Genomic DNA, 26,877 nt, shown 5'->3' on the forward strand with positions numbered 1-26,877 from the left:
CATGAGCACGTGTTCATTGCACTGCCTGTGTTTCAGTAAGAAGACCTGATCAGCTGACTCGACGCAGCACGACGAACATGAAACCGAAAGTAAAGAACACAAGTGATCCGCGGACATTTCACGAGCGCGAGCTTCTGTCAGCGAAACATCTATATTTGTGCTGATCTACAGCTAAAGGACAGGATCCATTCGGTTTAGTGTTGCGGGAGAGAGGAAAAAGGAGTTGCTGCTTTAAGACAGCTATGTATGGGAGTTGTAGTCCAGAGTAAGATGCATTATGTGTAATGTAGTTCAGTGTGAAATGTGCTGGAGAGACGTGCCCTCACTGTGGGCTGTGCAGTTGAGAACGGAGGGAGAAAGTTTGTATTCCGCTTACAAGTCAAGTAAAATCAGTCCACCCGGGAGCTGTTTGCCACTGTGAACTTGACAACGTGAGAACGAGTAAAAAAATGGCATGCATCGGTAATTGTGTCCGTCTCTTCCCTTGCACGAACATGAATTGACGAGTTGTTACACTGCCGCCGGAAATCGCTGAAGTGGAAAAAAAGTAACATTGGGGGCTCGAGTCCGGGATTCGTTCGTCGCAGGGTATTGAGACATACGGACATTTTCAACTGTTAAACCGAACCAGATGTAAGAAAAAAAGGCTGATACTCGGGAGAGAACGCGAGTGGTGAGAAAACATTCTCATTTAAATACGAGCAGCCTGTGGAATCCTGTGATGTTGGAAAGGACAGAATGATGAAAACCGAACACATATATCATTTGTTGACTGGCTAAACGAAATGGATGAGCAAGTGTCAAAGACTGATAATAACAACAATCCATTTAAATGCAGTCCTGGCCCGTGTCCAGCATCCGTTTCAGTAAGCAGGCCCACATGTTGCTATGAGCCACACATAACACAGCAAACAGCAAGAGCAACCAATCCATTTATTAGTGGGGTGGAGAATGACCATATACATGACAGTGGAATCGATACACAGTGCTATACACAGAGTACTCCAGAAAATTTGAACTACTCACACTCCATATGCACAGATTTAACAGCCAAACGGATGCTTCAAGGCATGCCCACAATAAATCGCCAGCCTTGTAAACATGATGTCTGTGCAGCTCAGTATAGCATTCGTGAGGATGAAGGTAACACTATGTATTCCAAAGTCAATGAGTGTTGTATCACAGAGCTTACTAGGTCCAGCCAACGTGGAAGGAAACCACGTCGGATATTCTGTGACCTGTCATCAGACAGTGGGGAGGAGTGCAATGATCACAGAGAACAGATCCCCACACTGTGACCAGGTCAGTTTGATGGCTCTACTTCATGGAGAGAATTCTTAAACCGCTTTGAGGATTGTGCCAGAGCTAACCATTGGTCTGAAAGGACAATGACTGCAGATGAGGTTTTGTCTAGTAGGCGCAGCAGGTGCAGTGATCCAGAAGAAACCCAGGTCCAGCCGTTGGGATTATGCCCGCATAGTAGAGGAAGTGGAGGCTGCATACGGTCCTTCATCCGAACACGCTGCTGCCATTGGAATAGAGCTGAGGCAGAAGGTCCACAGGGCAGGTGAGCCACTCCATGTGCTAAGGGACGACATTTATGAAAAAGTCTCCATTGCTTATGCAGATCGCTCTGAGAGGGAACAGGACTCTATTAGTGTCGAGGTGTTCACTAATGCCATGGGAGATGCCGATATCGTGCAAAGACTGCTGGAAGAGCGACCACGTACCCTGGCCCGCGCCTATGATATTGCACACAGGTATGAAACCACACGTCGAACAGCCACTAGTGTAACGCAACTTATGCAATCTGCCGTAAGGCCGATGGAACGAAGGACTAGAGCAGCAGCAGTACGTGAACGTCCAGACCAGAGTGGAAGTGACGAGGAATGTTTGGTGCCGTCAACCCCTGAGTGGAGACAGAAAAATTCAAAAGCAGAATTCAAATCTCGTCTGCAGAGATTCAACAAGAGGAGTAAAATCAATTGGGAAGAGATTGTCTGTCACAACTGCCAAGGTATTGGTCACATGAGGCGGAACGGTCCTTCACCCAGGCTCAACCTGGAACGTGTGACTCCACCACTTCCTCGGCCTACAGAGACCCAGCCTGCCTCCACAGTTCTCAGAGTCAAGGGGAGTGGGCCAGAAATGTGCATTCATCTGCTGTTGTATGACATGGAAGTCTGTGCCCTGTTGGACAGTGGGGCCAGGAGGAGCGTGTTACCTCGGCTCTGTTATGAAACCATCCGTCAACCCCTGAGTGGAGACAGAAAAATTCAAAAGCAGAATTCAAATCTCGTCTGCAGAGATTCAACAAGAGGAGTAAAATCAATTGGGAAGAGATTGTCTGTCACAACTGCCAAGGTATTAGTCACATGAGGCGGAACTCTCCTTCACCCAGGCTCAACCTGGAACGTGTGACTCCACCACTTCCTCGGCCTACAGAGACCCAGCCTGCCTCCACAGTTCTCAGAGTCAAGGGGAGTGGGCCAGAAATGTGCATTCATCTGCTGTTGTATGACATGGAAGTCTGTGCCCTGTTGGACAGTGGGGCCAGGAGGAGCGTGTTACCTCGGCTCTGTTATGAAACCATCAAGCCTGATGTAAGACCCCCGTTCAAGCTATCCACTGTACAGGGCCTGCAGGGAATAAGCCCTATAAATGTCAATGTCCTCGGGGAAGTTGATGTTCCAGTGCAAGTTGGAACCCAAACAGTCAGTGTTAATTTCATTGTTGCAAATGTAGCCGAGGGCACCGAGGCCATTTTGGGGCATCCATTCTTGGAGCAGGCACGGGCGACTCGCCTCGACTTTGGCAGTCAGACAATTGTATTGTTCAGCGAGCAGATTCCATACTTTAATCTAAAGAACAAGCCCAGGGTGCACGTGGTCCGCATAGCACGCACAGCTGTCCTTGAGGCGGGACGTGAATACATCATTCCAGGCAATGCACATTTTCGGGAGGAAGTACAGGGCAGTGTGCTGCTGAGTCCGACTAAAGGCTTTATGGAGAAGCATCATGTGATGGTGGCACGGATTATAATTGGTGCCCAGTCAAGTAATCGAGTTCCCGTTACTGCCTCCAGTGGATTCATGTCCCGCAGTGGTCCCAAGTCACTTACAGTCGCTGTATGCAGAGAGTACAAGGGATCTGAGGGAGGCAGAACAGCATGAGCTTGCGGAGCTGCTTGGTGCTTACGGTGATGTTTTCTCCACTGGACCGACAGACCTCGGCCGCACAAACCTTGTCCAACATGACATTCAAATCCAGCCTGGCCTACCTGTGAAGCAGCAACCGCGTAGAAATTGCATTTGAGAAACAGCAAAGTGCCGATGAACAGATCCAGCAGAATCTTGATGCTGGCTTAGCCTCCCCAAGTAATAGCTGCTTGGGCTTCACCCATCGTAATGGTGCAAAAGAAAGACCAAACATAACGCTTGTGTGTAGACTACCAGGCACTAAATGAGCGCACCATAAAAGACGCCTACCCACTTCCAAGAATCCTAGACACGCTGTCCACAGCACAGTGGTTTAGCACATTGGACCTTGCCTCCGGGTACTGGCAAGTGGATTTGACTCCACAGGCGAGACAGGCAGCTGCGTTCTGTAGCAGGAAGGGGCTCTTTGCGTGGAACGTCATGCCGTTTGGCCTTTGCAACGCCCCGGCAACGTTCCAGCGCTTAATGGATCGTGTCTTGGCTGGAATGCCGGGGGAGGTCTGCCTAGTATACCTAGATGACATCATTGTGCTGGGCAAGGATGTAAAGGAAATGCTCCAGCGCCTGGCAAAGGTGTTTGAAAGGCTGCGCCAGGCCAACCTGAAATTGAAACCCGCTAAGTGTTGTCTCTTCCACCACCAGGTAGTCTACCTGGGCCACATCGTCTCAGAGCATGGTATAGCTACTGATCCTGAGAAAGTGCAGAAAATTCGAGAGTGGCCACAGCCCACGAGTGTTAACAAAGTCCGGTAGTTTGTGGGTCTCGCATCCTACTACAGACGGTTTGTCAAAGACTTCGCCACAGTTGCAAAGCCCCTTCAAAACCTGCTAAGAAAACATGCCCGATTTCACTGGACCCCTGAGAGCCAACAGACCTTTGATAAGTTAAAGGAGCTACTCACTACCGCCCCCATCCTTGGCTACCCTATGGACAGTGGTGATCTTATTCTGGATACAGATGCCAGCAACTTCGGAATCGGGGCTGTGCTGTCTCAACTACAGCAAGGAGAGGAGCGCGTACTAGCATATGGAAGTCAGAGCCTGACGCCAACTGAACAGCACCACACGGAGAGAACTTTTAGCGGTAGTGGAGTTCACAACACATTTCCGTCAGTACCTGCTGGGCAGATCCTTCACTGTACGCACAGACCATAGTAGCCTACAGTGGCTAATAAGAATGAGAGAACCGGAGGGACAGTTGGCCAGGTGGCTTGAGAAGCTTGGGGAGTATGACTTCAAAGTTGTTCATCGCCCTGGGCGCTGTCATGAAAATGCTGATGTGCTTTCCTGGAGGCCATGCTGTTCAACTTGCCCCTGCAACCTTAAGAATCCCATCTCGATTAGCCCTCAGCTCTGTCACCAGGCAGTCCAGTGTGACTTTGACAGCAAACCTGTAAATAACATACCTGCAGCTGTTACCATGGAGTCTTGTCAAGTGGGGGTAGTACAACCTGCCATCACCGCCAGTACTTCTTCATTCTCTGGGTGGACTACTGAAGAACTGCGTGCTGCCCAAGCAGCTGATCCTGATATCGCTCCCATCAAGAGGTGAATGAAGGAAACCATGAAACGACCCTCCTGGGAAGATGTGTCACCCTACGGGCCGGCAACAAAAGCCTACTGGAGTCAATGGCAAAGACTGTACCTAAAGGATGGCATTCTGTTACGATGTTACTACCTGAATGAGGGCCCTGAGTTTTACCCCCAGATTATCCTGCCACGAGTTTTCCGGAAAGATGTCATGCACCAGATGCACGAGGGTCCAGTGGGGGGACATTTCGGTGTGGAGCGAACGCTGTCCCGGCTGCAGACCAGGTATTATTGGTACAAAATGCGAGAAGATGTTTCACTTTGGTGTCACACATGCACCAGCTGTGCTGCAAAGGCTCGACCATTAAAGAGGCCTCAGGTACCCATGGGTACCGTGCGAGTGGGTGCCCCCATGGAAAGGATTGCTGTTGATTTGATGGGCCCCATGAATGAAACAGAACGCTTCAATCGTTACATTCTCGTAGAGCAAGATTATTTCACCAAATGGGTGGAAGCGTACCCCCTGCCCAACGACCAGGCTGTTACTGTGGCAGAGGTTATAGTCGTTGAATGGGTCTGCTGTTATGGGGCACCACTTGCCCTCCATAGTGACCAGGGCACCAACTTTGAATCGGAAGTCTTCAAAAAAATGTGTGAGCTGCTCAACATGGACAAGACCCGTACAACGCCTTTCCGACCTCAGTCAGACGGGCAGGTCGAGCGATTTAATGCCACTCTACAGAAAATCCTAGCCACAACCTCTGAGCGATGTCATTGGGATTGGGATCTGATGGTCCCCTACGCTGTGATGGCTTACTGAGCGACCAAGCACAGTTCGACTGGATTTACCCCAAACATGATGCTCTTCGGCCGGGAGATAACGGAGCCCATTGACCTGGTCGTAGGAAAGCCCCCCAACGACACACTGACGCAATCATTTCCACGATATGTGGTTCAGATGAGAGAAAGGTTAGAGTTGGCACATCAAGTTGCAAGGGATCCACTTGGCCAATCGGTGGAGCGTGCTAAAAAGCAGTATGACAAGAGAGCAGCCAGTACACACAACAAAGTCGGTGATGCGGTGTGGCACCTTGTCAAGGGAACGAAGCGAGTGAAAAACAAAATCAGGACGTTTCTCCCCAACTACGATGGTCCTTACTTTATCTTGGGACATCTGGACGACTTAGTGTACTGGATCCAGAGAAACCCGAGGACCAAAGTAAAAGTCGTCCACCATGACAAGCTCAAACCATACCATTCTCGGCAACCCCTGGAGAACAGCTGGGTGTTTAAAGACTCAGAAGTTTGGCAACCTCAGGAAGTTCCTGCCCCAGACCCAGAGTCGATTAAGCTGAACTTGACTTGGAACTGTCTTGTCTCTTCACGGAGGAAACCAGAAATTCCAGTGGGCCAGACAGCATGCCTCTCATGGATGGCACCAGTGTGCCGATAACTGAGCAGGACACAGAGGATGTTCAGTGGAGAGAAGGTAGCACGGTGCAACAGGATTTAACAGGGACCGTTAACGGCCAAATGAGGGGTAGGCCACAACGAGTCAGGAGATCACTGAGGAGGTTTGGGGACTGGACTAATTGATTATTAAAGACTTAAGAAAAAAAGAGAAGGAAATAATATTTTGTTGGAAATTCGTTATTGTTCTACAATTGTTAACAAAAAAAAAATCGATGCATGTCATCTGTGAAAAATATTATTTTATGTGTTCCCTTTTTGTAACCCGGGTGGATTTTGTTGTTTACCATTTTGTTAAGAAAACAAGCCAAGTGTATGTTTAATTAAGCCTGAGTTGTTTAATTTGTATGCAATGGCTGTTGTTAACCTCTTTTCCTTCTGCAGGCCAGTAGTGGAGAAGCCAGTCGGTCACTCAGCTGGCCTTAACTAACTACCTCACTAGTCATGTTGGGACTGAATTGCTATTGCTTCAACGAAGGACCCCCCTTTACAAAGCTACTCTGTAACCCCTCCCAGCACCGTGCTATCCTTTCACCTTATGGACTGTTTACCCCGTCACGTGGGGTTGGAATATATTGGCCAGTGCCTCCATTAAGCGCAGTTGCTTGAATGGACTGTGTGCTTTGACAATGGAGCAGCCTACGGACTGCTGATTAAAATAAAAAAAGAAGAGAGACGAACATGAAAAAAAGAAATATGGGTAGACATTGTGTTGAATATACTTTTACCTTCTATTAACCCTGTGAATCTATGGTGATATCCTTGTTAATGTGTGTGATGTATTTGGTATCAGTCATGCCGTGGTGCTGGAGTGGTATTAAGTTTAATCACCATCCAGAGTGGGGGTAGTGTTGCGGGAGAGAGGAAAAAGGAGTTGCTGCTTTAAGACAGCTATGTATGGGAGTTGTAGTCCAGAGTAAGATGCATTATGTGTTACGTAGTTCAGTGTGAAATGTGCTGGAGAGACGTGCCCTCACTGTGGGCTGTGCAGTTGAGAACGGAGGGAGAAAGTTTGTATTCCGCTTACAAGTCAAGTAAAATCAGTCCACCCGGGAGCTGTTTGCCACTGTGAACTTGACAACGTGAGAACGAGTAAAAAAATGGCATGCATCGGTAATTGTGTCCGTCTCTTCCCTTGCACGAACATGAATTGACGAGTTGTTACACTGCCGCCGGAAATCGCTGAAGTGGAAAAAAAGTAACATTAGTTTAGCGTTTGAAGATGCGCCGAACGAGCTGTGTTTTGATGTCAGTGCTGCTGATGATCGCCGATGGTATGTAGGCTATTATTATATGATTATATTATCTCTCTGTCTCTCTCTCTGTGTTCAACAAAACTATTCTCAATGGTCAATACTTTATTTATTTTCATTTCTGAACTATATTTTGGCTTCAAGGACCCTGAATCCTGGCTGCCCCTCGTGCTGCATCATAGGGCTTTGTAAGGTCAAGTATGAGACGATAAAATGGACACTTACAGTCGCTGACAAATGGCTGCAAAAATCAGTCCAGTGCCTCTATAGCCTACAGATTAAGAAAAATATGTCTTCATAATGCAATATATCTGAAAAGAGTGAAAAATTAAAGATTGTAAAGTGAATAGTCTTCCGTATGTTTACTGAAGTGTGCAAAACAAGTTTTGATTATCATTGGTTTGGTAACTTTCATGTCAGCTGTTGTCATGTTGAGGTGTGCCAGACTGTGTCCTACACTGACATATGTATTTTTTATCAGGTCATATTTCCTGGTTACCTGATTTGACCCAGTGTTTACAACCTGTTTTTCTAAAACAATGAAAGTGAAATATTTGTTTGTTAATTATTCATAAACACTGTTTGCTTGTGAAGTGCAAAAGCAAAAAACAGAACTTAATTTGAGACAGATAATCACAGGGATTTGTAAATTTGAAGAGACACCCATGGAGCATTTGAATTAAAACCATTCAGGACTGAATTCAGTTTTATATACATTTTACATTTAAAAGATCAAATGATCAATGATAAAACAGATAAACATGTTTACTTACACACACGCGCACACACACGCGCGCACACACACACACACACACACACACACACACACACAGAGAGACACTAACTCACACACGCACACACACACACACACACTGACATACACGCTGACACACGCACACACACTATGAAAAACTACAAATTACGTTAGTTTCTTCCCTCTCCTCTATAATCACAGTTTGATGATTGTAAAACAAATTTCCTAGCGACACCCCTGAATGCACCTACTTATTATTATTATTATTATTATTATTATTACATAAATACTTGTTCATGTCAGTAATGATGCTCTGTGTTAGTATTTATCCATGTATGCGCAGAGAATCTACATCAAGCTTTATTTGATTTCTCTGTCTCAGGGTTGATTGTAAAAGGTCCCTCTGGTCCTCTGGTGGCTCCTCTGGGATCTTCAGTGGTTTTGCCCTGTTGTGTTGATGAACTTTTATCAGTGGAGGATCTGGAGGTGGAATGGAGAAGAACGGACTCAGAGACTCTGGTTCATCTGTATCAGGACGGTGAGAGTCGAGCAGAAGCCCAGCAGCAGGATTATCAGAATAGAGCTAATTTCTTCACTGATCAGATTCAACGTGGAAACTTCTCCCTCCAGCTGGACAAACTGAGAGCTGAAGATGAGGGACAGTATAAATGTAAAGTTCACAGTCAGCAAGAGTCTGGTGAGACTGTGGTTCAAATAAAAGTTAATGCTGGTGAGTATTGAACACATGAGCTCCTTCCATTATTTTCATTATGATTTTACAGAAACTAATTACTGAATGTATATTTACACTGTTTGTTCTTTCAGAGCGTTTGCTAGTATCAGAATCGAGTCTCTACATATCTGCGTCTGTGGGTGAAGATGCCACTCTGAACTGCTCTGTAGACTCTCACATCCCACCCGAAGACTTTGAGGAGGTTTCATGGAAGAAAATAGATGAAGATATTCAGGTTCTGCTCTACCAAAACAATGAGGCACATTCATCAAATGAGCGATACATAGACAGAGTTGAGCTCTTCACTGCTGAAATCCCCAAAGGAAACTTCTCTCTCAGACTGAAGAGCATCAGAACTGAGGATAAAGGAGTTTACATGTGTGAGGTGTTTGCTGGAGGACTTTCAGCCAATGCAACTGTAGTACTGGAGCAACTGGGTGAGTAACAGGCATGTCATACTTTGTAAAGTGGAACGTTTAATGGCTGCAGGGTCATGCTGTGTCTAATCAACTAAATTTGGCAAAAAGATGGCAGCATCATTATTTTATTTTTTTATCAAATCAAGATTAGAAGGTCTGTTGCCTTTAGTAAAAGCTGTTGCCTTTAGCAATCTTTGCATTATATGCCAATAGTATGGTGGCCGAGAGAGCTCTCTTGTCCTCCTTACAATATATGTATTTTATTTTTTGCTAAAGTTTGCATACTTGTAACTCAAGAAATATAAAATATATCCTAATTAGTGGTCGACCGATATGTGTTTTTTGACAGCCGATACCGATGCCGATATCTTGGAAAGCAGGGTGGCCGATATAAAGCCGATATAATTTTTTCTTTTTAATTAATATTTAAGAAATTTGAAATAATTTTAAAATGAATAAAAAAATAAACGTGTAAAATAAACATACTTATACTCAAGAAGGCAAAGTATTTTTCACAAATAAATAAATATATAATACAAATATAATTAAAAACACTGTAACCAACAGGGCACTCAGTATTCTGGGAAGTTTGTGTGCATTGGGAATCATATTTTTTCAAATAAAGTCAAGGTAACACTCATTTTACATACAGCACACAGTGAAAATGACATGAATATGACAGTGGGCAAATGCATACAGCGTATTTGTTAAATATAACAAAAAGTTGTGTGTCTGATTGGTCCAAATGCTACATGTCCATATTCAATTCACACGGACCATATGACCGACCGTCACAGAACACACGATTATGCAGGTCACATGCACACTTCACAAGATCTCAACTAGATTCGACTAAGTCTGCAAGGTTTGTAAAATTAAATGTTCATTAGTCATTCAAAGATTTGTTTAAATTATATAAATGCGTATTGCGGAATGCTGACGGCAAACAAGAAAGTATTATAATTAGCCTTTAATAATATTAAAGCAATCGTTATAATACTTTTTTGTATACATTTTAATTCCTTTGTTTAACAGTTCTATCTGATCATTAGACAGACTTCTATCCATATTAGACAGAACTGAATGACAACAGCGAACAAGAGGAAGAATGTGAGCACTGTGCGCCGTCAAAATAAAAGTCCCACCTCGAACACATCAGCCAAACAGAAAAACTTATAGGCCGATGCCGATATTTGAAAAATATCCATACCATACTTGGCCACACATCACGTCCTTTCCTTTTTAAACTCTTCTTTTGGTATCTTCATTTTTAGGGTGTTTGGAAGAGAGTGCTGTTCTTCACACCCCTTCCTACATTTGCTGCTGGTACTGATAATTAGGGATGTCCCGATCAGGTTTTTTTGCCCTCGAGTCCGAGTCCGAGTCATTTGATTTTGAGTATCTACCGATACCGAGTACCGATCCGATACTTCTATAATACATAAAAAAAGAATAAAGAAGAGCGAAAAAACAGATCCAGGATGTTCCTTATTTTTTATTTAATTCACCTTATTTTAACATTCAACAACTCTGTTAACAAACAGAGCACTTCTGTGAGGTAGCTTGAACAATCAAGTAATAAATAACATAAATACTTTTGGACTTTAGTGCAACAGTAAATATAAAAAAAGTCTAATATAAAAACAAATAGCACCTCAACTTAAAATACCCTAGGCAAATAAAACAAATAAAAAAATAAAAGTGCCACAGTGTTTGCAAAGCCAGTAATGTGCTTTTAGGAACTGCACTCCTAACTCTTACTGTCATCACAGTAGTAAGTTTCACAGAAGGAAATGTATGTTTTTCTTAATGAAGTCTTCGGCTGGGTTGCCTGGGTAAACTCGCTGTATTGTGTTGGGTGTTTTGTTTTTGAGGTGCCGTATCAGGTTTGTTGTGTTAAATGTAGCATGTTCCGTGTTCTACTTTGCCGGCATTTAACCAAAAGCGTCTCTGCAACAAACTGATGTCATGCCGCACACGTTGCTGTTTCTGTGTGGAGTCAAAAGGGTCTAACTCTGTGCCACCGCATAACTATAGATGTGTTAAAAAATAATGAGAATATATATACATATATATCCGAGTCCTGATCGGGAGGTAACGTCCGATTCCGATCGAGTCTGAAACCACGTGATCGGGCCCGATTTCCGATCACGTGATCGGATCGGGACATCCCTACTGATAATTGAACCTATGGCCTTCGGGTAATAAGTTTGACTCTATAATCATTAGTCACAACCGTTCCTTTAGAGAGAAACAGCTGAAGAGCAAATAATGTTGAAACTAGAAATTTAGCTGGTTCACCTATATCAAAACAACTGCATCGGACATACCTGTCTAATAGGCAAAAATACACAGAATGGTCAAGTTGAGGAACATTAACTTAATCTCAACGGTCTATTCAGAAGATTTTATGTTTGAATCAGTTTTAGGGAAATTTGGAAGAAGGGATTTTGTTCATTTTAAGTGCTTTTGAAGCTACCAAGAGTTTAAAATAGGAGTATTGTATCTACATGTTTGAAACAAGTTTCATGCATCCTAGAGAAGTGTGGTTGCACTCCCCACTAGGGGAGTGACGAGATCCGACTGGTCTCGCGAGAACGTGACGATATCCTCGTGCTATTGGCATACGTCAGATCTTTCAGACTGTAATGGCTCCTGAAGGTTTTCTTCTGATTAAAAGAATCACGCTTCAACTGATGTCTTAACGTTTAATGTCTTCTTTGCAAAGAGTAGGCTATAAGTATCATCGCCATCTTGCTCATATTTCAACATCACTTGAACATCGTGACACCCTTTGGATATATCAACATTTTGACATCTTTACATCATGACACCGTGAAAAACTGAAACAAATAAAATTACATTCAGATACGTAACGTGTGAGTGTGTTTCTGTTTTTACCACAATTTAACCAAGTCTGTTTCTTACTGAACCAATATCATTACACACAGTACATTAACTTTGCAAATTAACAGATGAAATCCAAAGAATAAACAACATACCATGTGCACCTTATAATTAGAAATCCAGGAGACATTAGGATACATTTATGTAGACATTCTGTCTAACAAATAATCTTACAATCAAACAACTCTTAGCATGTGTGCATTTCTTTGTGGATCTGATACTCACATGGCTAGCTAGATCACATGACAAATTCAACTAACGTTACACATATTTCACCTGTAGGTGTCACTATTACCCAGTATTTATAATATTCAAAAACTAAATACCTTTTCACAAAATAAATGACTGAAATACTTAAAAGAAAATACAACCATTTCTGCGACAGCTACACAGACATATTTGCATTAAACTGGCTCGTTCACCAGTAGTGGTAAGCAAGATATTTTTGTTCACCTGTGAATACAATATGCTTACTATATGATGCAATGTTACATGTCCCACCAGAGACAGTAATATACTGGATCACTGTTATGCAGCAATAAAGGATGCATACCACTCTGTCCAACGGCCAGCTTTGAGGCTCTCTGATCACTGCCTGATTCATCTTATACCGACCTTATAAGACAAAATTGTAAATCTGCTAAACCTGCAGTAAAGACTGTAAAGAGATGGACCAACGAAACAGAGTGGGTTTTACAAGCCTGTTTCGACTCCACTGATTGGAGTGTTTTTGAAGCTGCTACCACCGATCTGGACGAACTCACAGAGACTGTAACATCCTATATTAGTTTCTATGAGGATATATGCATTCCTACCAGGACTTATTTAACTTTAAACAATGATAAGCCATGGTTTGCAGCAAAACTCAGACATCTTCATCAGGCCAAAGAGGATGCCTACAGAAATGGGTACAGAGTCTTGTACAATCAGGCCAGGAACACACTGAATAAGGAGATTAGAGTGTCTAAAAGGACCTACGCTAAAAAGTTGGAAGATCAGTTCACTTCCAATGACTCAGCTTCAGTGTGGAAAGGTCTGAAAGCCATCACCAACTACAAGACACCATCCCCCAGGGCACCAGGCCCAGATGGCGTGACACCAGCCTGTCTGAAAACCTGTGCTGACCAGCTGACCCCCATATTTTCACAGATCTTCAGTAGATCTCTGGAGTTGTGTAAAGTCCCTTCCTGCTTCAAACACTCCACCATCATCCCCGTCCCAAAGAAACCCAATATTACAGGTCTTAATGACTACAGACCTGTGGCACTTACGTCTGTCATCATGAAGTTGTTCGAAAAACTGGTTCTGGCTTATCTGAAGGACATCACTGGACCCTTACTGGACCCCCTGCAGTTTGCTTAACGAGCAAACATGTCTGTGGATGATGCAGTCAACATGGGACTGCACTTCATCCTGCAACATCTGGACAAGACCAAACTAACCCAGCTCTCTGTCCCTAGCTCTCTGTCAATGGATCACCAGCTTTCTTACAGATAAGCAACAGCTAGTGAGACTGGGGAAATGCATGTCAAACACAAACACTGGTGCCCCTCAGGGATGTGTTCTCTCCCCACTGCTCTTCTCCCTGTACACCAACAACTGCACCTCTAAAGACCCCTCTGTCAAGCTCCTGAAGTTTGCGGATGACACTACAGTCATCGGTCTCATCCAGGACGGCAACGAGTCTGCTTACAGACAATAGGTTGAGCAGCTGGCTGTCTGGTGCAGTCTCAACAATCTGGAGCTGAACATGCTCAAAACAGTGGAGATGATCGTGGACTTCAGGAGAAACCCCCCTGCACTCCCCCCCACTCACCATCATAGACAGCACTGTGACTGCAGTGGAGACATTCAAGTTCCTGGGATCCATCATCTCCCAGGACCTGAAGTGGGACACTCACATCGACTCCATTGTGAAAAAGGCCCAACAAAAACCAGCTGAGGAAGTTTAACCTGCCACAAGAGCTGCTGAAACAGTTCTACTCCGCCATCGAGTCTGTCCTGTGCACTTCAATAACTGTCTGGTTTGGTTCAGCTACAAAATCAGACATCAGAAGACTACAGAGAATGGTTCGAACAGCTGAAAGGAGTATTGGTGCTCCCCTACCCACCCTCCAAGAACTGTATACATCCAGAGTGAGGAAAAGGGCTCAGAAAATCACTCTGGATCCCTCACATCCAAGTTATCCCCTTTTTGAACTTTTGCCATCTGGCCGGCGCTACAGAGCCCCAAATACCAGGACAGCCAGGCACAAGAACAGTTTCTTCCCCCAGGCAATCTACCTTATGAGCAGTTAAATGTTCCCCACATAATGCAATAAACATGTACAAAAACCTTATATTTATTTGTTACTACCTTCATCCTAGTACATCCCTGCATCTCATTCTATTCTTTTCCATTCTATCATCTATAGCACAACTGTACATATATTTATTTTTCATACTGTACATATATTTATTTTTCAAATTTTGTCTATTTATATTTACATGTGTGTATTTTTTATTCTCATCGTATTTTTTATTGTCTGTGTGTTGTTGTTGTCTATGTGTACTGGAAGCTTATGTCACTAAAACAAATTCCTTGTATGCGCAAGCATACTTGGCAATAAAGCTCTTTCTGATTCTGATTCTTAATGTTACCTGTGGTTAACAAGACACTCCAGTGTTTAACTAATCAGCTATCTGAATGATCGGGCTAGTGCTGCTTCCCCAAGAAATGTTTTAAGCCTTGTCAGTTTAAACATTAAAGTGTTTTAAGCCATTCAAGCGTGAGACGGCGCGAAAGAGATTTCAGTTTAGTACTCGTGCTGTGATAGACCGTTTCTGTGACCGCAGTACTATACAGAATACTGTTCGTCTTTGTTCAGTAACTGTTTGTGTTTGACAGGTTTCTCTGCTTCACACATAATGGTGCTGATTCTCTGTATTTCTGCATCTGGATCTGCACTCCTGCTCTGCTGCCTGATCTACTGCAGATATCCTACTAAAGGTATGTGTATAACAGGAAAATATTCTTATCAGCCGTAATTCAGTGTGTTTCAACTGCAAGATTATGACCCAATGACAATTATTATGATAATAATAATAATAATAAATAAAAATTAAATGTAAATGTTGATAAGCCTGTGTATCCAATCAAAATCTACATTATTCTGGCATAAATACATCTTTCACCACTATTATGGATTATTAAACAGTTTAATGTTTTAGGCTGGTAAATGACACCTGCTTGGCACCTGCTTTAGTCTTGTAGTTTGTGAAGTCTGTGGTGGTGAGGGAGCAATATATTGTAGAGGACAAAGAGGGAAATGTTGAGATGTCTACAGTAAATAAGGATTGGGACATACAGGATAAAAGTGTAAGTTTGTCAGTTGTGTTTAAGCTTGGAAATGGTGATTGTGGTGTTACAGAAACTATAGAACATGATGTGGATGTGAGTATAATGTACATCATAGCAGCAGTAGTTTGTTTTTATAGAGAGTAGCTCAGTAGGTCAGTGTTGTGATTCTTGATTTATGCATCATGTAGGACTAATTTGAAGGAGTGAACAGCCATTAAAGCAGAAGTTATTGTGATATTTGAGATCATTTAGTTAATTAGTCTAAATACATCTGTGTTTTACATGTCCTGTTCTCCTTGTTAACCCTTTTAACTTGTCTTAAGACTCATTATTCAATGTTGTATTAGAAATTTATCAGCAATAAAACACTCAAGCAATTAATGAATCAACTTTATTGAGGGTGAGAGAGAGAGAGAGAGGTGTGTGTGTTAATTTATATGTGTGCAAATGTGTACATGTATGTAACTAATGTCACTAATGCAGGGAAATTAAACATGTTCATTGCCCTTTCTAGTACAAAGTTAGTCTGTATATTTAGAAAATGATAAAATATATGAAACCATTGTTACTTGTCTAACTAAAAAAACGTCATGCAAATATTTTTATATTTCAGGTTTATTTGGCCAGCAAACATATGGTCAATATTTTAATCCGGGATCTTCAGTGGTTTTGCCCTGTCATGTTGACGAATGCTTATTAAAGAAAAAACTGAGGGTGGAATGGAGAAGAAAAGACACTAAGACTCTGGTTCATCTGTATGAAGATGGTGAGAGTCGATCAGAGAAACAGCACCAGGATTATCAGGATAGAGCTCATTTCTTTACTGACGATATTGAACATGGAAACTTTTCCCTCCGTCTGGACGATCTGAGAGCTGAAGATGCTGGAGAATACATATGTAAAGTTCACAGTGACCTTTTTACAGTGACCAGGACAGCAGAGACAAGTTTGGTACCTGGTAAGTTAATAAATAAAAGATAAAAACAAACAGAACCTACTGAACTGTTACATAACAAATAACAATACTAGGGATTCACCAATCTTGATTGTTAATGGCTGATTCCTACTGCAGATTTTTTTGCAGGTTCCAATAACAATGTTTAATTTAATTTAATTTTTTAAGCAACATACAGCACAACATAGAGTACATCACGATGTTTATTTGCTATATTTCAGGCAGATCTGTAGCCATGGAAAATTAGTGGCAACCACTGCTTTTTAAACACAATCCAAACAAAGATGCTAAATACATGTAACATAAGCAGTTTTTTAAATTTAAATTAAATAAACAAAACCACAATAATCTGAATTTAGCTTTATGAAACTATGCTTCATAAAACATCTGCACGACACAGCAGACGGTCTGAATGAGACGCAGATTCACTCTCTGACAACAGGTGGCACTCATGAAACAGCAGCAATACAGCCTTTTCTTGGTTACCGCTGTAAACAAAGCAGCACTGCGCTTATAAACACCACTATGCATTATACAGAGGCAAGATGAAAAGAAAATACCATCTGAACTGCTCTGACATCATCCCCCTCCATATATCTTGCAGTTACATATCAGTTATATTGTGTTAACAGTAATTTGACAGCTTCTGCCATTGGGTGATTTGTTGCATGGTCAACAGTACTTTTTTGAGACAACAAATATCTGCCCTCTGATGTCCATCTCTGATGGGCCTCTTGTACACAAAATCATTGCCTGGTTCCGCTTTTACAGTCTATCTTTCTGACAAACTGAACATGTTATATTAACGCTGATAGCTAACATACACACAACCTGTCACTCACATGAGATCACAGCAATAGCAAATGACAACAATCCAACGAACCAATCAATTCCAGATGGACAGAATCTAGTCCTGCTCTATATTTTTTTCTCATTCAAAAAGCCGTTTAAATCGGAAATACATCACAAAAGGAAAGAAAAGACAAAGATCTGGATGCAATTTCTGCTTATCCAAATCTTGTCCAGATCTTTGTCTTTTCTCTCCTTTTGTGATGTAGGCTATATCTGTGACACGAATGAGAAAAAAAAGGTATAGCAGGACTTGATTTTGTCCATCTGGAATTGATTGGTTCGTTGGATTGTTGTCATTTTGCTATTGCTGTGATCTCATGTGAGTGACAGGTTGCGTCTATGTTAAGTTTCAGTGTTAATATATTACTTGTCAGGTTGTCACCATATAGAAGGATAGACTGTAAAACAGGAACCAGGCAAAGATTTTGTGTACAAGAGGCCCAACAGAGAGGTCAAGCGATGGACATCAGAAGGCAGATATTTGTTGTGTCAAATAAAATCTGGTTTGTCATTGTTGGCCATGTGATAAACAGATTGCACAAAGGCAGAGGCTGCCAGATTACTGTAGCCCACCCTCATCTGAGAGCTTAGTAACTGTAAGAACATTTGGTCAGGAAAAACTGTGTATGCATTATACAGAAATGACATCACTGTCTAATCATTGATACACAATTCCTACAGTATTATTGAGAGGATGCTGGCAATCAATGACAGTTTCTACTGCCAGATTTGTCAGAAAACCTCAGGGGCTTGTACCATGATGGTGGCTATACAAACTCAAGGTTACAGGATTTATTTTAAGTTGAACAAAACCAATCCAATCCAGTTTTGTTGGCACTATGATGCTGATCATCAACTTTCTGTGTCAACCCAGACTTTGATCCTGAGTTTATGGAGCCATGTCAGTGCAAGTGAAAGTTGTGAAGTGAGTTTATATACAAACCCAATTCCAAAAAAGTACCAATTGTGAGTAAAAAAGGAATGGAATAATTTACAAATCTCATAAACTTTTTTAAAATTGTATTCACAATAGAATATAGATAACATATCAAATGTTGAAAGTGAGACATTTTGAAATGTCATGCCAAATATTGGCTCATTTTGGATTTCATGAGAGCTACACATTCCAAAAAAGTTGGGACAGGTAGCAATAAGAGGCCGGAAAAGTTAAATGTACATATAAGGAACAGCTGGAGGACCAATTTGCAACTTATTAGGTCAATTGGCAACATAATTGGGTATAAAAAGAGCCTCTCAGAGTAGCAGTGTCTCTCAGAAGTCAAGATGGGCAGAGGATCACCAATTCCCCCAATGCTGCAGCGAAAAATAGTGGAGCAATATCAGAAAGGAGCTTCTCAGAGAACAATTGCAAAGAGTTTGAAGTTATCATCATCTACAGTGCATAATATCGAATCGGGTTTGTAGTTGATAATATACAAAAGTATACAGAGACTCAACGTTTTAAACTCAAGTCATGTTTAAAGCTTTATCTATTGATTCAGAATGTAACCTGCCCTGGAGCAGCTTAGCCATGGAGCATAAGTTACTATGGACTTTAAGCAGCAACGGCTTCAGGAAGTGAAGTGTTAACTGGCGTAGCAAAAGAACGCAAAATCACTAAGCAGCAAATAAAGAGGACGCCATAAGGCAGGGGTCACCAGACTCGGTCCTGGAGGGCCGGTGTCCTGCAGAGTTTGTTGTGGATTTTTCTTGGGTGCGGCCAATGAAGTGGAGAAGCAGAGTTCCAGATGTCAAAATAAGACTTTATTTAACAAAGAAACAAAGCCGGGAAGACAGTCACAGCATTCCAAATCATTCCAAAGTCTTTGTTTGTCAGCTCATGTTATATACCCTTTGTTCTCTCCAAATTTGGTCATTTTCTGTTTTTTCTTTGTTCCGGTTATTTTTTATCGGTTATGGCTACCTGATTTGCCACAATTGTTTCCAACCCTTTTGGCCTTGTTTTTAATGGTGGAATGTGGTCCGATCAACCATTTTTTAAAAAGCTTTTATTTCGCCACCTTCCATTGGTTGGTAGTGGTCATACGAGGAGGTGTGTCAAATTTATCTACTTGTTCCTGATAATATTAGATTATTTCAAGTTCACTGGTTCTGTCTAATGAAAGGTCCGCTGTCTAATGAAAAGACCATTATACGTGTTCCTAATAATATTAGATTATTTCAAGTTCACAGGTGTACTGTCTAATGAAAGGTTCACTGTCTAATGAAAAGACTATTGTTCCCCATTATTACATCCAGAGTTGACATAATTCAGCATATTAATTTATATATTGATTACTTTCATTTTCACATAATACTTCAATAAAATTACACAATAAGTTCAGCTCCAACTCTAATTAAACACACCTGAACCAGCTAATCAAGCTCTTTCTGGTCAAACTAGAAACTTCTAGGCAGGTGTGTTGAGGCAAGTTCGAGCTGAACTCTGCAGGACACTGGCCCCCCAAAAATTACATATTTAAAAAAGCAAGACAAGGGTTGATTTTGGCATTAAATGATATTCAGATACAATTACAATGCCAAATACCATTAAACATAACATTTACTTACTATGGCACATCAGCTATTCTCCCATAGAATACGCTTACATTACAATGTGACGAAGCAGCAGTTAAAGTTGCACATGCGCAGTTGAATGCCACAGTGCTGTTATATAGCAGCTGTTGCTTAAAGTCCGTAATTATGGCCATGAACACTGTTAAATGCCAAGCCACTTTCATGGTACCCAAACCCCAGAGTTGGTGCAAACTAAACTGAAACTTACCTGGTTAGCCAGCTAAACCAGCTTCATGGTACAGGCCCCAGGACTGGGTTCATATTTTAATTGATGGACTGGATATTACAGACATTATAAATTGTAGGACAATTTGGTTAGAGAATGTTGTACTGTAAAATGTTTCTTTCAGAAACTAATATCTTGCATTGTTTGCTAAATTGGAAGAAGATCACTCTGTTGTGTTTTGCTGTTCCTAATGAAAACATGAAGGTAAGGTTTTAATGATCAACTACCTGTTACTGGTGTGATCTTTTTGGAGTTTTGTACTAAGTTCTTAAATGTAGCCAGAAAAAGTGTGAACATATTGCCAAGATTTTTTAAAAAGGAGCTTAGAGTCACCTCTAATATGAGCTTGTGCTGCTGTAGAGATGAAGTGTGAATGTGTGTGAGAGCTACTATCTGAGAGGAAATCATAAATACAGTTTGCTCAGAGAGAGAGAATAATTGTCATCACCAGCAATGTAAAGTATTTTTCAGACATTACACTGGACAAAATATATACTGTATATCAATTTATTTATCTGTTTGTTTGTAGTTATTTCACATGAGAAACTTGTGTCTGTTCCTTTACAGAGTTCAAAGTGAAAGGTTCCTCTGATGATCAAATGGTTTCTCTTGGAGGTTCAGTGGTTTTGCCCTGTCAGGTTGACGGAAGCTTGTTACAGAAACGTCTGAAGGTGGAGTGGAGAAGAACAGACTCAGAGACTCTGGTTCATCTGTATGAAGACGGTGAGAGTCAACCAAAGAAACAGCACAAAAATTATCACAGAGCTCATTTCATTACTGATGAAATTAAAGATGGAAACTTCTCCATCCGACTGGAAAAAGTGAGAGCAGAAGACGCTGGAAAATACACATGTAAAGTTTACAGTGACCAGGATTGTGTGCATTCAGCCGACGCAGAGGTTGAGATACTGGGTAAGTGAAAATAACTGGACCTGCTATTTTATACCTGGTGTAATGACGATTCAGTGACGTGGGGATCCATGTGCAGCTTTATTAACAATCAGACAGGCAAAGTTCAGTCAACAGCAAACAGGGGTAACGTAGGCAAGGCAGAATCATAACCAGAGTCCATGCAAAAGGTCGAGGCCGGCGGCAGAAAGAGGAGAGAGTAAATCCAAAAACAGAGCAAGGTCAAAGAGGCGAGCAGCGAACAATCAGACAGGTCTAAACAATCCAGGTAGGCAACAGGTAATCAAACAAGGTATGAACGCTCAGTAATGTCAGCAGTAGCAAAAACAAGACTTCGCAACAAGGGTAAGGTAGGCACTGCCTAAATAGTCATGGTGATGATCAGCACCTGTGCATGTAATCAATATCAGGCATGGGGTGATGGGAAATTAAATCCTAAGGAACAGTTAGTACTCCGGTGACGTGGGGATCCATGTGCAGCTTTATTAACAATCAGACAGGCAAAGTTCAGTCAACAGTATACAGGGGTAACGTAGGCAAGGCAGAATCATAACCAGAGTCCATGCAAAAGGTCGAGGCCGGCGGCAGAAAGAGGAGAGAGTAAATCCAAAAACAGAGCAAGGTCAAAGAGGCGAGCAGCGAACAATCAGACAGGTCTAAACAATCCAGGTAGGCAACAGGTAATCAAAACAAGGTATAAACGCTCAGTAATGTCAGCAGTAGCAAAAACAAGATTTCGCAACGAGGGTAAGGTAGGCACTGCCTAAATAGTCATGGTGATGATAAGCACCTGTGCATGTAATCAATATCAGGCAAGGGGTGATGGGAAATGAAGTCCTAAGGAACAGTTAGTACTCCGGTGATGGTTCCCTCTGGTGGGGATCAGAGGGAGCCACAGAGGCTTGATTTGTGACACCTGGTCAGTATATATGATTTTAATTTAGTGGTTAAGTTACAATATAAATATTGCATTTCCAGATTTTAAAAATAATATTATGATCATTTTAGTTACTTCACTCATAAATATAATAGTCTGATGTTATGCACCACTGGACTGGTCATATATTAATTATTCAGTTTGAAGGTGTACCTACTACAGTACTGATAAATACTTTTCTGGACCGTAGATGCTTAATCAGCTCTTCTGTGGGTTTGTGGTGCTGCAGATGTGAGTGTGTTTGTTGAAGATCTGAGAGACATTTCATACAAACTTAAACGTAGATTTAAAAATAATTTTATTAACAGATATTGCCAAAAAAGTGTAAAACTACAATAATAGATCACTGTGGAGTAAAAAAATAAATAACAAGGTGGCACAATAGTCTCCACAAAAGATTGTACAGAAAACAGGACTGTACAGAAAATAAATACGGACTGTTTCATAGACAGGGCGAATTCCAATTTTTTTTTTTGCGCTCTTGAAGGGCACTTCATGAAGGGGACGTCATCTGTAGGGACGTTCTAAACGAAAGTGAACAACTGAATCCCTTCAGAAGGGCTCTTCCAGAAGTCCGTTAGTGAAGGGAACATGCGATGGTCACTTCACAGAAGTGATTTCCGTTTGTGATCATGTGATCTTCGGTTAGGAGATCTTGCGATGCTTTTTAAAACAAAGTTGGGATTGATTTAGACTTCACATACAAACATAAGTAGAATAGGCTAATTAAATTTGTCTACTTCAATGTAAGAAAACATATATTTTGTCAGTGATAGAAATATGATTTAAGACGGTAGTGTAAGCAAATTTAGTTTGAAAAATATTTGAATGAAATTATAAGAAATATTTATTTGCAACAACTGATGGAGTGCTGAATGCTGCACATTGTCAAGGTAACATTAGGTCAGTCATTGCCTTCGTCAAGGGCGTTCCAAACGCTTACACGAGACTGTAATTGTCAGTCCTGTGTCTTGTGTTTTTCTCCCCATGTTCTCTCCTTGCCCCAGTTTCTCCCTCATATGCCCTTATTTGGTTTTCCGGTTCCTGTTCCCATTAAGTTCCAATTGATTCCAGCTGTGTCTCGTTTATTTCCTCATTTGTTCCATTACTTAAGCCCTGTGTTTTCCTGAGTCCTGCGTCCTGTCTAAACGTCAATCCCTGTTCCTATGGGTGGTTTCCCTTGCTCCTTTTGATTAATAAAGACTGTTATGCTAGTACTCTCCTGCGTTCCCTTTGTTCCTCGTTCCTCACAGTAGGCAACACAGTGACAGTAATATCCTGCACCCGTCAAAGAACACACTTCAAGGGCTCTGCCCTGCGAAGGGAGTAGAACAGGGATGCTCACTTCCGTTTGAAATTCGCTCACAGTATAGAATTCAGTTCTACTCAATATGTAGTTTAACTGCTATTAAGTCCCTCAAATAATGATTTGCATTACAATAAATAAATAAATAAATAACAAGAGAAGAAAACAAACAACAGGCTCTCACATCTTCTGTGCAATTAATAAATGTTTGATCAAATGAGGAGAGTTTATACACAAAACACAAATCCTTACTGTTCATTTGCCTGAACAGGTTAGGGACGTTCTAAACGAAAGTGAACAACTGAATCCCTTCAGAAGGGCTCTTCCAGAAGTCCGTTAGTGAAGGGAACATGCGATGGTCACTTCACAGAAGTGATTTCCGTTTGTGATCATGTGATCTTCGGTTAGGAGATCTTGCGATGCTTTTTAAAACAAAGTTGGGATTGATTTAGACTTCACATACAAACATAAGTAGAATAGGCTAATTAAATTTGTCTACTTCAATGTAAGAAAACATATATTTTGTCAGTGATAGAAATATGATTTAAGACGGTAGTGTAAGCAAATTTAGTTTGAAAAATATTTGAATGAAATTATAAGAAATATTTATTTGCAACAACTGATGGAGTGCTGAATGCTGCACATTGTCAAGGTAACATTAGGTCAGTCATTGCCTTCGTCAAGGGCGTTCCAAACGCTTACACGAGACTGTAATTGTCAGTCCTGTGTCTTGTGTTTTTCTCCCCATGTTCTCTCCTTGCCCCAGTTTCTCCCTCATATGCCCTTATTTGGTTTTCCGGTTCCTGTTCCCATTAAGTTCCAATTGATTCCAGCTGTGTCTCGTTTATTTCCTCATTTGTTCCATTACTTAAGCCCTGTGTTTTCCTGAGTCCTGCGTCCTGTCTAAACGTCAATCCCTGTTCCTATGGGTGGTTTCCCTTGCTCCTTTTGATTAATAAAGACTGTTATGCTAGTACTTTCCTGCGTTCTCCTCGTTTCTCACAGTAGGCAACACAGTGACAGTAATATCCTGCACCCGTCAAAGAACACACTTCAAGGGCTCTGCCCTGCGAAGGGAGCAGGGCATAGGGACACTCACTTCCATTTGGAATTCACCCATAGCATATAATTCAGTTCTACTCATTAATATGTAGTTTAACTGCTATTAAGTCCCTCAAATAATGATTTGCATTACAATAAGTAAATAAATAACAAGAGAAGAAAACAAACAACAGGCTCTCACATCTTCTGTGCAATTAATAAATGTTTGATCAAATGAGGAGAGTTTATACACAAAACACAAATCCTTACTGTTCATTTGCCTGAACAGGTATTTCACATTAACCTTTTAATTCATTAATTTTTTTTTTTTTTTAAGGGTTTGATGTTCTGTGTTCCCATTACACACTTGCTCCTCTGGGATCTTCAGTGGTTTTGCCCTCTTATAAATATAAACCTTTACCAGTGGAGGGTCTGGAAGTGGAATGGGAAAAAGCACATGCTACCGTTCATCTGTATCAGGACGGTGAGAGTCGAGCAGAGGAACAAGATGAAGATTATCAGGATAGAGCTCATTTCTTCACTGATCAGATTCAACATGGAAACTTCTCCCTCCGGCTGGACAATCTGAGAGCTGAAGATGAAGGAGAATACACATGTACAGTTTACAGTCAGCAGGATTCTGTGTTTTCAGCTTGGACAAAATTGGAACTGAGATTACTAGGTAAGTCAACAGATAAAAATACCACATCTTGTAGCCTTAATCAATGGGTTAATTTAATAGTTTAGTTTTATATACTATATCTGTGTTTCCAGTAAACATAAAGTGAGTTTGGATCATCGTAGAGCTTGCATAGCGAAGCGCAGTGTTGGGGAGTGACTAGTTACATGTAACGGTGTTACGTAATTTAATTACAAAATAAATGTAACTGTAATCAGTTACAATTACTAAGAAAAAATGTGTAATTAAATTACAGTTACTTATGTTAATGATTACAAAGGGGGTTACATTTGAATATTCACACACATCCACATACAGATTTAATTGATTTCTTTCCCGAATTGCTCTGACTACTCTAAAATATGAGACATACGGCCCTATGATTTCCGTGATGCGGAAAAAAAAACACGGACTGGTTGGAGTTCCTATAACGCGGAATGTCACAGAATATGCAACATTTGGATGAATAAATCAAAAGTAGGTCAGTACACTTGAATCAAAACGCGATATGGACTAGGGCCTGTAAATATTCAGCAGCAAAAAGACAATATATGAATCCTGCACGTTCTGTGTGTCTCTGTGGAAATCAGGCGCGGACTGGTCATCGGGAGAACCGGGACAATTCCGGGTGGCTTGGCAGCTGATTTTGCCCGCTTTTTAATATTATTGTTATTATATAATTGCTCACCGAATGTACTAAAGCGGTTGTTTCCGAATTCGACATTCGATAATAAATCTCTAATAAATCATGAATCAGTTAGTCGTGATTGGGAATGCACTTCGGCTCGCGCTCGCTCTGCGCCGCCGCCAAACGGTTTAGATCAGAGTAATCAGTGCAAGAGATTCAAGTGGACTGTATAAGTGCACAGGTGAAGCAGAGAAGCAAAATTACTGTTCAGGGTTTCAAGTGCAGGTCAGTTTCATCTGTAAATATGCAATAGTTTTGTCTTTGTTTACTTAGTTAAGCAGTAGCCTATTGCTCATCAATCATCACTCAAAATACTGTATACTAAAGGACATCATTATCCACTGTATTTTGTTAGTTAATGAATGTATCCAGGCTGAACAACCGCTGTGTAGAACAGGGCCGGACTGGGACACAATTTCACTCATCCAGGCCATCCCATACACCCACAACACATTCTGAAACCATGCACAACACTACTTTTTGTTTGGCCATCACATAAAACAGGTTACAATCCTTAGGCTGGGCCGTACAAAATAACTATATTTTCTAAATTGCATAAATGTCAAAATTAGTACAACAATAACTACACCATGACCATTTATTATAAAAGAAAACATAATATTAAACATGTTATTGCATTATCATGGGTCATATTTTTCCCTTATGAAAATTAACTATGGTTTTTATTACAGTAAAAGTAACCATAGTTTTTTTAGTGGATTGATTACTATTTGTATAACCGTAGTTTTACTACAGATTCCATGATTAAACTATGGTTAGTGTAGCAAAACCATAATTTGTTGTTACCTTAGTAACCCTGGTTTTTGGTTTTATTTGATGTAAAAGCATGGTTAGTTTTCATAAGGGTTGTGTTGTCTGCCCTAGCTCCCTCTAAACCTATTGTAAAACAATGTGAATATTTGTCAGCTAAATTACTACTGTAACTTCACAACAGATAATAATGATGTACTTTAGCATACCGTATTTTGAGTGATGATAGTAATGCGGTGCTACTGCTAACAGTTTAATGGTGGGGGGTGGGGGCATCTTGAGAGAGAGATTTTTTGATTTTTGAAAAAAGCT

At 41.2% G+C, this 26,877-nt stretch overlaps 1 protein-coding gene across 1 annotated transcript; it reads left to right on the forward strand.

The window, feature by feature from the left end:
• Nucleotides 1-25,276, forward strand: LOC107573247 (butyrophilin-like protein 2). The gene is made up of 8 exons (XM_016259682.1): nucleotides 1-552; nucleotides 7,422-7,492; nucleotides 8,608-8,955; nucleotides 9,051-9,395; nucleotides 15,172-15,273; nucleotides 16,238-16,582; nucleotides 20,802-21,146; nucleotides 24,765-25,276. The coding sequence occupies exons 2-8, from the start codon at nucleotides 7,441-7,443 to the stop codon at nucleotides 25,172-25,174; spliced, it is 1,947 nt and encodes a 648-aa protein (XP_016115168.1). The 5' UTR covers nucleotides 1-552; nucleotides 7,422-7,440; the 3' UTR covers nucleotides 25,175-25,276.
• The last annotated feature ends 1,601 nt before the right edge of the window (nucleotides 25,277-26,877 follow it).

This window comes from Sinocyclocheilus grahami, unplaced genomic scaffold, assembly GCF_001515645.1.
Source record: "Sinocyclocheilus grahami isolate Dianchi unplaced genomic scaffold, SAMN03320097.WGS_v1.1 scaffold1903.1, whole genome shotgun sequence".
NCBI classification, from domain to species: domain Eukaryota; kingdom Metazoa; phylum Chordata; class Actinopteri; order Cypriniformes; family Cyprinidae; genus Sinocyclocheilus; species Sinocyclocheilus grahami.

Excerpts from the sequence above, each read along its gene's own strand:
- LOC107573247 (XM_016259682.1), top strand. The coding sequence starts at position 7,441 with ATGCGCCGAACGAGCTGTGTTTTGATGTCAGTGCTGCTGATGATCGCC. Across the intron at positions 16,583-20,801 it reads AGAGACAAGTTTGGTACCTG|AGTTCAAAGTGAAAGGTTCC; the intron begins GTAAGTTAATAA and ends GTTCCTTTACAG. Across the intron at positions 21,147-24,764 it reads CGCAGAGGTTGAGATACTGG|GGTTTGATGTTCTGTGTTCC; the intron begins GTAAGTGAAAAT and ends TTTTTTTTTAAG.